General features: G+C 38.6%; 1 protein-coding gene across 1 annotated transcript; it reads right to left on the bottom strand.

Moving 5' to 3' along the window:
- Positions 1-390, bottom strand: LOC127451476 (phosphoinositide-interacting protein-like). The gene has a single exon (XM_051716208.1). It carries the CDS (start codon positions 388-390, stop codon positions 1-3), a length of 390 nt encoding a protein of 129 aa, XP_051572168.1.
- Between the last annotated feature and the right edge of the window lie 12,622 nt (positions 391-13,012).

Below are 13,012 nucleotides of genomic sequence, written 5' to 3' on the forward strand. Positions count from 1 at the left end.
TTACTGAGGCTTGTATACGCTACATAGCCGTTTCGTTGCATTCTGGTGCCTCATTTCGTGTGTAATGGGCACCAAAACCATGCCGACTACGAGCACCACCAGACCGATAGAGAGCAGGGCGGGGCCGAGAATGTTGGTGGCCATCATGGAAACCCCAGCAAAGTACAGTCCACTTAAAACCATACCGCAGATTAGAACGCTGCCCCCAGAGGTCATGAGGAGAATTGCATGCCAGTAAAATTCACAGTTGCCTGGTGATGGTTGAGGGGTCCAGAATGTCTTGTGGTGGGTCAGGCTGGAGACCGTGTTATTGGAGTTGGGTGTGAGTTGGTCGCGAGAATATGAGCAGGAAGAGTCCCGGAGGGGCAATACATCTGGGACGGACGTCATGTCGTCAGGTGTGTCTCGCCTCCCACGATCTCTGACGAATGGCACCGTAACGACTCGTCAGTCTGCAATGATGGAGTCTGGGGAATCAAACAAATAGCAAATATTTGAGTTTTCCAAGTGAACTCGAGCATTAAATCTTTAATTCACAAAATAAACAGAATTAAAGCTTAACTTCTTCAACTCTGCGGAACCACCGCCGGGTCAAAAAGGGGGAGGCGCTATGACACTTAAAATGTTCAAGTCTCAGAATACATAAGTCAGACATATGTGGTATCATTTGAAAACTTAAAATCGGAACTTTTCATAGATAACCATCACTTCTACATTTATGACACATAAAATAACAAAATAAGGCCTGAATTCATTTGCGTCGCAAATCAGCACCACCTAGAGGTCATGTGGTACAAATATTAATATAATTACAAAGGTCTTTCAAATAGCACTTAAATAGACAAATCATATATCAAATGAAAGCTCTCATTCTCAGGAATGTGACTGCATAGTTTGTAAAATATGATATTTGTAAGACATCAAACACAAACATCTCTTTTATATGCCAATCACTGCTGCTTTAAGCCCCGATCCTCTAAACACATTATATCTGCTTTTACCTTAGGCAGTTTTCTTACTTGTCTGTGAGCTTGCTCATGTGAATAATTCAATGTTACTGTATATCCTAGATGTCCAGAAAAAAATTGTGGTCCAGCAGGAAAAGCATACTAAACAATCGTTGGAAACATTTGTTATCGACTATTGATCATAAAATGTTATGCAGATTCGCAATGGAGATGATCTCAGCTTTATAATGACACCTATATTGAGCTTCTAGTCCACTCAGAGACCGAGATATTCAATGAAACCAGAGGCGGACTAGCCATCAGGAGAACCGGGACTATTCCCGGTGGGCCGGTTGCAAAACGGGGTCGCAATACACGATATGATGAAGGGGGCCGCAATAAGCTGAAGGGGGCCGCGAAACGGTGGTGCGATATGCCGAAGAAGACCACGATATGCAGAAGGAGACAGCGACACACATTGCCACGACCACTTTTCGGATCGGCATTTTGTGATTGTAGGTGATAGAGAAAATTAAAACAATTCTAGTACTTGCTGCCATCTAGTGGATTAAAATAAGACTATTTGGAGGGAGATGGCGTAAACTGAACCAGAATTAAATGCTTATAAAGTCAGGACAACAAATTATTATTATTATTATTTTTTAATCTATTCATCATATGATTGAAGATTGTAAATATATACAATATTATTTATAAATAATTGAAGTTTTTTAAATTATTATTATTTAGGGGGTTTCTGAAAAAATGAGACAAATTTTTGTCAGTTTGTCCACAGTATGTGTAAATGGTGAGCTTTTAAATTTTAGTGTGAACAATTGCAGGTGGCAGCCCAAACATGCCCCAGAGTTCAATATTAAATTTATTTTCCAGTTTCAATACAAGTTAAGCTAAATTGACAGCATATGTGGTAGGGGTGTGCAGCGAATCCATTATCTGTATTTGTATCTGTATCTGTTCATATGACAAAATTATCTGTATCTGTCTCTGTATTCGGATAGAACCGGGTGTGGGGGGGCTTAAACCGGAAATGCGTCAAAACTAAATGAAATGCTTACTCTTACAGTTGTGCTCAAAAGTTTGCATACCCTGGCAGAAATTTTGAACTTTTGGCATTGATTTTAAAAATATGACTGATCATGCAAAAACTGTCTTTTATTTAAGGATAGTGATCATATGAAGCCATTTATTATCACATAGTTGTTTGGCTCCTTTTTAAATCATAATGATAACAGAAATCACCCAAATGGCCCTGATCAAAAGTTTACACACCCTTGAATGTTTGGCCTTGTTACAGACACACAAGGTGACACACACAGGTTTAAATGGCAATTAAAGGTTAATTTCCCACACCTGTGGCTTTTTAAATTGCAGTTAGTGTCTGTGTATAAATAGTCAATGAGTTTGTTAGCTCTCACGTGGATGCACTGAGCAGGCTAGATACTGAGCCATGGGGAGCAGAAAAGAACTGTCAAAAGACCTGCGTAACAAGAACGGATGGAACTTTATAAAGATGGAAAAGGATATAAAAAGATATCCAAAGCTGTGAAAATGCCAGTCAGTACTGTTCAATCACTTATTAAGAAGTGGAAAATTCAGGGATCTCTTGATGCCAAGCCAAGGTCAGTTAGACCAAGAAAGATTTCAGCCACAACTGCCAGAAGAATTGTTCGGGATACAAAGAAAAACCCACAGGTAACCTCAGGAGAAATACAGGCTGCTCTGGAAAAAGACGGTGTGATTGTTTCAAGGAGCACAATACGACGATACTTGAACAAAAATGAGCTGCATGGTCGAGTTGCCAGAAAGAAGCCTTTACTGCGCCAATGCCACAAAAAAGCCCAGTTACAATATGCCCGACAACACCTTGACACGCCTCACAGCTTCTGGCACACTGTAATTTGGAGTGACGAGACCAAAATAGAGCTTTATGGTCATAAGTGCTTTGTTTGGAGAGGGGTCAACAAGGCCTATAGTGAAAAGAATACCATCCCCACTGTGAAGCATGGTGGTGACTCACTGATGTTTTGGGGGTGTGTGAGCTCTAAAGGCACGGGGAATCTTGTGAAAATTGATGGCAAGATGAATGCAGCATGTTATCAGAAAATACTGGCAGACAATTTGCATTCTTCTGCACGAAAGCTGTGCATGGGACGCTCTTGGACTTTCCAGCATGACAATGACCCTAAGCACAAGGCCAAGTTGACCCTCTAGTGGTAACAGCAGAAAAAGGTGAAGGTTCTGGAGTGGCCATCACAGTCTCCTGACCTTAATATCATCGAGCCACTCTGGGGAGATCTCAAACGTGCGGTTCATGCAAGACGACCAAAGACTTTGCATGACCTGGAGGCATTTTGCCAAGACGAATGGGCAGCTATACCACCTGCAAGAATTTGGGGTCTCATAGACAACTATTACAAAAGACTGCACGCTGTCATTGATGCTAAAGGGGGCAATACACAGTATTAAGAACTAAGGGTATGCAGACTTTTGAACAGGGGTCATTTCATTTTTTTCTTTGTTGCCATGTTTTGTTTTATGATTGTGCCATTCTGTTATAACCTACAGTTGAATATGAATCCCATAAGAAATAAAAGAAATGTGTTTTGCCTGCTCACTCACAATTATTATTATGATTGTTATTATTATTATTATTATAATACAACTATTATAAAAAACAAATTCTTAACAGATTTTACATTTGTAGGCTGCATTAACTGTGGAATATGTGGTTAACTTTGGTTTCTCCTGGTATTTCAGATATTAATATCTGCATGAAAGAATTTTTGTTTGTCTGTGCATGTATAACAACATTATTCTGGAGGCAGGAGGTGTCAAGCAAAATGTGAAATGTCAAGCACACATTTTTCAGAGAATAATAAAAACAAATTCAAACATTAAAAGAAATGAAAATAAAATCAATATAGGAATCAGGAATTTAACATCGTGCACAGGTTTAGGCTATAAATGAATATATGCGTCACGTTTAATGTGTTTTTGTTCATGTTTTGTGTTCATGTCTTTTATTTTGAAAGTCTAGTTCCTGTTCTATTGTCATGTGTTTTATAGTTATGTGTTTTCTGGCCAAGTGATATCCTGTTTCCCTCCATGTTCATGTGTCTTGTTTTCATCGGTTTATTGTCTTGTTAACTCGTTATCAGTTCTAGTTTTTCATTGGTTTAAGTTTATTAGTTTAGTTATCTTGTTTATAGTTCTGTCTGTTCATTGGTTGTCTTGTTACCCATGTCCAAGTATTTAAACCCTCATGTTTGCCATGGTCCTTTGTCTGGTATTGTTGGTGTCATGTCATGTCAAGTCAAGTCAAGTCAAGTGTTTTGTTCTTGTTCACATTTATGAATAAACTGCACTTGGGTTCTTCACATCATCATCGTCTTCGTCTGCCTGACATTGCCGAGATAGTCGAGTCGAGACCGCGCTCATCCAATCTGAAATCACACAGTGCACATTTTCATTCATAAGGTTTACACTTTAGAAATATTGGCTGCACAGATTCATAAATTTTTTGTAATTTTGGATACGTTTATTTAAAATGTCGCTTTATCCTTGTGCCTCTTGGATAATCAGACATACCTTTCCGAATAAGATATTCGGCTTCGGGCACATCCTTATTTGTGGCATAATGTTGAGAACCAAAAAAGAAAAAATTTCAACTAATCTTGCCTTTTCTTAAAATAATAATAATAATAATAATAATAATAAAAAAAGCTAAAATTTATGATACAGTGAGACACTTCTAGGGCATTCAGTGCTTCCAACTTTATGGCAACTGTTTGGGGATAGCCCTTTTCTGTTCCAGCATGAAAACACCCCTGTGCACAAAGCAAAGTCCATAAAGAAATGGTTTACTGTGTCTGGTGTGGAAGAAATGGACTGGCCTGCACAAAGCCCAGACCTGAACCCCACTGAACACCTTTGGGGTGAACTGGAACGCCAACTGTAAGTCAGGCCCAATTGACCAACATCAGTGCCGGACCTCAGTGATGCACTTGAGTCTGAATGAGAGCAAATCCCTGCAGCCATGTTACTACATACAGTATAGTGGAAAGCATTCCCAAAAGAGTGGAAGTTGTTATTGCACCAAAGGGGGAAATTGATGCCTAAGGTTTTGAAATCAAATGTTCATCAAGCACATATGGTGTACACAAACATTTGGCCACATAGTGTACAGTAAATCAAGTCAATCACTGAAACAACAGTGCCACTTTGAGTAAGAAATAGCATGTACACACATATGGGATACTGATAATTCATCACTGTGATATAGTAGTCATTTGTATGAATACAGTACTTATTTGTCTTTTAATAAACAAAGAAATATATATCATAGTGATAGTAAACTTGCATAGATATGAAATTATCATAAAAATATGATTTATGGAAGCACACATTTTATTTATTTATTTATTTTTTTTTGCCTTTTTGTTGTTTTGTTACACTATTCATAAGAGAAAGGTTGAGGAATACTAAAGAGGTGTGGGCACAACTCCAAAAAATGGATGAGGTACAGGGGTGGAATGAGGTCCTGGGTCACTAAAGACCCGAGTGATGCATTAAAGGGTTAATATGCAGAGTCACCTTATTAACCATTTTTGGATTGATTTCACCTAGAAGTGCAATACTGTGACTTTGTAACACTATCAAAAATGTCCTCTGTTTGTTTGAGCGGCACAGTAACTTTGACCCCGTTTCTGTTTCGGGTGATCCAGTCACATGTGGTCAGCGGTAAATACAGGTCTAAATGGGGTCTAAAACGTTTTGTGATCGGATCACAAAAAACACATGTGACCAGATCACGTTTGAGGTGTAAACGCTAACCCATCCAGTATGCGTACTGGCAGCAGTGAAGCTCCACCCCTCACCTGTCAATCAACTGCGCTTAAACAAGAGTTTAAACTTTGCCGTTTACGAGTGGTTTTAAAAGGAAATAACCGTCCGATCGAAAAAGAAAAAATACATACACAATCACGAGAGCTTCACAGATCTTCTTCAGTGTATCTGATATCAACACAGATGACAAGCACAAACACCTGAAGCTCCTTTAATACAGGTAATCCACTAATATAACGTATAATTCTGCTGGACATGTTGCGTTTGTGATTAGATTCAATTTCAACTGCATCTGGGAGTAACAGTGCACCGTTATTTTTGTGCTTTCTTTGTCTTTTCTGACTTTGTTGCGCTTTATTATCATGCAGTAGCACATTGACATTGTGATTGATGTATGACATCATGAAACAGAGACCCTCCCCTCCAAATCCGAACACAAGTGGTCACAGGAGGCGTATTTAAGTGACCAGTGATGTGTCTCACCTGACCACATGTGATCGGATCACCCGAGACGCATCGTAATACCAGGTGGAAACAGGAGTATCATTTTTCAACACTGGCAGCCAAAAGTTTGGAATAATGTACAGATTTTGCTCTTATGGAAAGAAATTGGTACTTTTATTCACCAAAGTGGCATTCAGCTGATCATAATGTATAGTCAGGACATTAATAACGTGAAAAATTACTATTACAATTTGAAAAACATGTTCAGAACTTCTTAAACTACTTCAAAGATTTCTCATCAAAAAATCCTCCACGTGCAGCAATGACAGCTTTGCAGATCCTTGTTATTCTAGCTGTCAGTTTGTCCAGATACTCAGGTGACATTTCACCCCACACTTCCTGTAGCACTTGCCATAGATGTGGCTGTCTTGTTGGGCACTTCTCACGCACCTTACAGTCTAGCTGATCCCACAAAAGCTCAATGGGGTTAAGATCCATAACACTCTTTTCCAATTACCTGTTGTCCAATGTCTGTGTTTCTTTGCCCACTCTAACCTTTTCTTTTTGTTTTTCTGTTTCAAAAGTGGATTTTTCTTTGCAATTCTTCCCATAAGGCCTGCACCCCTGAGTCTTCTCTTTACTGTTGTACATGAAACTGGTGTTGAGCGGGTAGAATTCAATGAAGCTGTCAGCTGAGGACATGTGAGGTGTCTATTTCTCAAACTAGAGACTCTGATGTACTTATCCTCTTGTTTAGTTGTACATCTGGTCTTCCACATCTCTTTCTGTCCTTGTTAGAGTCAGTTGTCCTTTGTCTTTGAAGACTGTAGTGTACACCTTTGTATGAAATCTTCAGTTTTTGGGCAATTTCAAGTATTGTATAGCCTTCATTCCTCAAAACAATGATTGACTGAGGAGTTTCTAGAGAAAGCTGTTTCTTTTTTGCCATTTTTGACCTAATATTGACCTTAAGACATGCCAGTCTATTGCATACTGTGGCAACTCAAAAACAAACACAAAGACAATGTTAAGCTTCATTTAATGAACCAAACAGCTTTCAACTGTGTTTGATATAATGGCAAGTGCTGCTGTAGCTTTAATATCTCATTTGCACTTCTGAAAGTGAGTCAGTTGTTGACATACAGAATAAAATGTACAGCGCTTTAAAATGAATGCAGAAAGCATAGCTCAGATGAGAAATGTTGAGTTTCGTATGCTGGAAGCAGAATTATTGTATGTTAGCATTCACTTCAGAAACAACAGTCATATCGCATTATATGCAGTGTTTTGTGTAAATAATCTAGTAGTGTACCTCTGCATAGACATAAACCAGACACAAGTAACAAAGTAAATCTTACTGTTAGGTTTAGCAGATGTACATGACCACACCCTGAAATGAGCTGCTGTATATAAAATAAACAGGCCACAGTTGCAAAATACACCAGTCACACACTTGACATTTCAACTAGACATCTTACAGGGAGTTTTGTAAGTAGACAGCTAAAGCTCAGCACTTCTGTATAATACAAACATCAAGAAAGATACTTAATATATAAATATGATTTGTGTAGACTGGGTCACTTTTACTCTTTCTTTATGGATAAATATAGTTATAGATCTGCAAAGAGTAGAGGTGTAATGTAAACTCTTACCTGAAGGCTGTTTATCTTTTCTTATCCACTTGTGTCTGATCTCTGTCCGATCAGTCAGATCAGTATCAGCTACACTGATGAGACGAGTCAAGACGAGTGTGTGTGTGTGTGTGTGTGTGTGTGTGGTTATGTGCATTAGACCCATTAAGTGGAAATCTGACAGCATTTTCCCCTTCTCTCTCTCCCTCCGTCATTACTCCTCTGTGGTCCACTCTCCCTTTGTCTCTATCTCTATAGGCAGAAAGACAAACAGATAGATAGAGATGATTTTATTTTTAAATATATTGTTGTACCCTTTTATATATTATTATATAATATACTGTATATTGTTTACAACCACTGCGTTGGAAATATTGTATTATTATTATTTGTATTTTTTATTGATTTTCTCCACTTTTCTGCCCAATTCCCAATGCGCTCTAAGTACTCGTGGTGGCGTATTGACTCACCTCAATTCCGGATAGTGGAGGACGAATCCCAGTTGCCTCCACGTCTGAGACCATCAATCGTGCATCTTATCACGTGGCTTGTTGAGCGCGTTACCGCAGAGACATAGCGCGTGTGGAAGTTCACGCTATTCTCCACGGCATCCATGCACAACTCACCACACGCCCCACTGAGAGCGAGAACCACATTATAGTGACCACGAGGAGGTTACCCCATGTGACTCTACCCTCCCTAGCAACCAGACCAATTTGGTTGCTTAGGAGACCTGGCTGGAGTCACTCAGCACACCCTAGATTTGAACTCACGGCTCCAGAGGTGGTAGTCAGCGTCAATAATCGCTGAGCTACCCAGGCCCTCGGCAATATTGTATTATTGACAGTCATGTCAATAAAGCTACTGTAAATTGAATTAAACTGAAAATAGAAAAAGTATATAGGTATATAGGCTCAACAGCTGCCTCTATACAAATATACCTGAGCTTGCAGTGATATGTGGGTCGGTTCTGTTATGTTTTGGTAAATCATACAGCATGAATGTTCTGTGTTGTTATTCAGTACACCTGGTTGACAGAGAAGTGCAAGACTGAATCATTTCATTCACATCATGTTCTGGTTATAGAATCGATCTTTGTAACAGTGTAACTGAAAATAACTCTTGTATAACCACTAGGTGCTATATTTATATTGTACTTACGTTTGGCCAAAAATCTTTAAAATGGACTTCTTTCCATTTGTGTGATAAGAACTGTTAACTTAATGTCTGATTATGTTCAAGAGAGAATACTAGCGTATTGCGCAGCAATGGCGTAGATTTGGCTTGAACATTGGGGGGAGGGGGGTTGTAATATTGAATCATAACACATAACACTGTGCATGATAAAAGTTCAAATTAATGCACTGATAAATAGAAAATTATATTCTTTTCATACTCTTAAATACACTGATGAGCCAAAACATTATGACCACCTGCCTAAAATGATGTTGGCCGCCAAAACAGCGCCAACCCACCGAGGCATGGACTCTACAAGACCCCTGGAGGTGTCCTGTGGTATCTGGCACCAAGATTTTAGCAGCAGATCCTTCAGTCCTGTAAGTTGCGAGGTGTTCAATAGCACATTACCATATTAGCATATTTTTGCTGTGATATCGAAATTGGTAGAACCGTGAAATTTCACTGATATCGACAATAACCGGAACTATCCGTTTTATAACAATCTTATAACTAAAAAAAAAGAGTTACGAACAGCCTTATTTATCTGAATATTTTGCTACAACAAAGAAGATGTGGGACATGCATGGCTGGGTCTAAGGAAGTGCTAGTAGGACACTGCCCCCCTAGATTTTGCTTGTGCCCCCTGAGAAACCTATGACACCCCTCTTCCGGTCCGATGAAGAGACAACCATGTGCCCACCCTAAAGTAAAAAATGAATAAAATTACAGCAAGCAAAGAAGTCATTACATTTACAACCTCTCACAAACAGAAGTTTGGATTTATATTAAGTGTTGTACAAGTCTGTAATATAGAGCTTGAAGGATTTGTGCAGTGCAAGCACTCTTTGAGCTGGGTTAATATAATTACCCGAGCCCTGTCAGTGTCATATTTTTGGGAAGTTTCCTATAAAGTAACATATACACCTAGCAACATGTTGCATTATTCATGAAGTTTCTGTCTTGTGTTTTGCTCTCTCTGTCTGGATCACAGCTCACATAAAGATTCAATGCAGAAAATGACTATACAATCACCTGTTTTACAGTGTACCTGAGAATTATAATTGTTTTAAGGCCCCATTTATTCTTTCAAAAAGTGAAAACTTCGTATTGTGAGGCTGGAGATACAAAATAATGTCAACAACATCTTTAAATGTGCACTGAGTAATTTGTCCCTTATTAAAAATGTATTACACCTTCTAAACTCAAATTGTTGTTCTAACTTTGTAAACATGTAATTCTGGTTCTGTTCACTCTACCTCACTTTGAAAAGTCTCATTTTATTCCACTAGATGGCAGAAAGCATTAGATTTTATTTTTATTTTTATTGTAACACATCAATGGAAAGGAGGAGTCGAGAACCGGCTTGATAATATAAACATACACACACAGGTGTCGGACAGCTGTCCGTAACTCTCTCTCTGTCGCACTGCCGTCTCCGGTCGGCTTTATCCCTCTCAGGCTTAATCAGCCTTATTAGGGGCCGGGTGTGCAGAATCACGACCTGGCCCCGCCCTCCGCCCTGCCACATTGATTTATCACATTCCATCACAATACACAGATCTGAAATATAGGTGGTGCTCTAACGCATTTTAGCCCTCACAGATGTGCTCGTCCATAGACATTCAGTCTAATTTTCAGTTCAAGCACCACCCTCGTTATTGCATTGAATATATCGGCCTCTGAGTGGACTAGAAGCTCAATCTAGGTGTCATTAGAAAGCTGAGATCCTCCTCTTTGCAATGATTTATAATATTTTCTATATCATCAATAGTCAAAAGCATATTTTTCTGATGATTTGGTTTGAAAGCTTTTCCTTCTGGATGGTATATTTTGTTCTTGTCATCTAAGATATAACACTGGATTATTCAGCCAAGTAAGCTCAAAGACAAGTAAAAAATGGCTCATTTTTTAGGAAACGTCATACGGTAAAAGCAGATATAACGTTTTTAGCTATTTTGGGACATACAACAGCAGTTATCAGAGCATAAAAGAGACGTTTGTATTTGATGACTTATAGAAATCATATTTCACTTTCTGATTATTTTAAAAATGTTTGAATTGGGGTATTAGGGCAACTATATACTGTACAGTCACATTCCTGAGAATGAGAGCTTTCATTTGATATATGACTTGTCCATTTATGTGCTATGTGAAGGACTTTTATTTTCATATCAATATTTCTACCGCATTACCTCTAGAGGGCGCTAATTTTCAACTCGAATATTCTGAGGCCTTATTTTGTTATTTTAAGTAACATAAATACAGATGTGATTGTTATCTCTGAAAAGTTCAGATTCAAAGCTTTTAAATGATACCATGATATGTCTGACTTATGTATACAGAGACATTAACGTTTTAAGCGTAAACTTTTTTCGCGATATAGCGCCCCCCTTTGGAGTTTAAGCGCGTAAAATAATATGTAACTCATAAAATGATGTAAACTCCCATGAGATGAAGACTCCATTTAAATCAGTAGCCTAAAAAGTTCCTTTATTTTACATGCAGTGAGTAACAAAGCTATTGTATGACTTCAGAAAACTTGCAATATTGCACACGAGTTATATGGACTACTTTTATTATACATTTTAAAGCATGGCAGCCCCAGAAGCCATTCACATTCACTGTATGAAAATAGGAAGGGAAGATATGAGCATGTGTAAATGATGACAGAATTAATCATTTCAGCTAACTGTTCTTTTAAGTCATTGTTAAGAAGGTGATTTGTAAATGTAAGGCGCTCCACAACACATCTCAAAACATGAAAAATGACTTTACACTCCCAAGAACCTGCTTTTAATTTAAGAAAACAGCTTAGAAAGAGAGAAGGAAGATGATCCACTGAGGTCTGACTGACTGATAGTACTCGTGGTCAGTTAACCGATCCATTAATGAGATGAGAAAGATAAACTAGCAGTCTGATTCAAAGGAAACTCCCTTAATGAGCCATTGTGGGTGAAATTAGAGAGGTAAGATTACACTGAAAACTAATAACTAAGTTTCATTAATTTACACAATGACACAGACTTAGAGTTAATTTCTCCTGACACAGCTCTCTGTCTATCTCTTGGCTTCTCTCTTTCCTTCCATTAATTCATTTCATTGGCACGGTTATATGGTGAACAATACAGCTAAAGTAAAACGTCAAATGACAGGAGATTTCGGACAATTTCAGAATCAGCTTTATTGCCAAGCATGCTTACACATACAAGGAATTTGTCTTGGTGACAGAAGCTTCCAGTGCACAAACAATACAGCAGCAAGACAGAGATAATAACATTTTTTAATAAAAATAAAAAGCAAATAGAAAATAAAGTATATATAGAAATACACAATAAGACAAAAAATATATATATATAAGTACAGTATGTACAAATACAAATCTGTTTTGTACAGTGCAAGGGAAATGTAATGGCAGAAGAGGTATGGTATGTTGGATAAATATAAATAGACTAAGCTGTGTATTGCATATAATTATTGCTCAGTGGGGCAGTTTTAACTGTTCATGAGATGGATAGCCTGAGGGAAAAACTGTTCTTGTGCCTGACGGTTCTCGTCTCAACTAGTGGTGGTGGGGTGGTGGAGGTTGCCGTGTTAGCACACTGAAACAGCAATGTGATAGATTGTGAGCAGACCTATAAAGCAGTGGCTTACATGTGATTGGCTAGGAGTTACCTAGCTAATGGTGCGATGATGTACAGCTGCCAGTCTTCCCGCTAGAAATACGCTGCGCTTACATTTCATAAAGGGAGGGCAGGGGGAACCAATAATCCACTCAGCAGTCCGAACTGTCCTTTGTAGTCTTCTGATGTCCGATTTCATAGCTGAACCAAACCAGACAGTTATTGAAGTGCAGAGGACAGACTCAATGACCGCTGAGTAAAACTGTATCAGCAGCGCCTGTGGCAGGTTGAGCTTCCTCAGCTGGTGAAGGAAGTACAACCTCTG

Source organism: Myxocyprinus asiaticus, chromosome 14 (genome assembly GCF_019703515.2).
Source record: "Myxocyprinus asiaticus isolate MX2 ecotype Aquarium Trade chromosome 14, UBuf_Myxa_2, whole genome shotgun sequence".
Lineage (NCBI taxonomy): Eukaryota > Metazoa > Chordata > Actinopteri > Cypriniformes > Catostomidae > Myxocyprinus > Myxocyprinus asiaticus.

Coding starts and splice junctions, on each gene's coding strand:
- LOC127451476 (XM_051716208.1), bottom strand. CDS start 390: ATGACGTCCGTCCCAGATGTATTGCCCCTCCGGGACTCTTCCTGCTCA.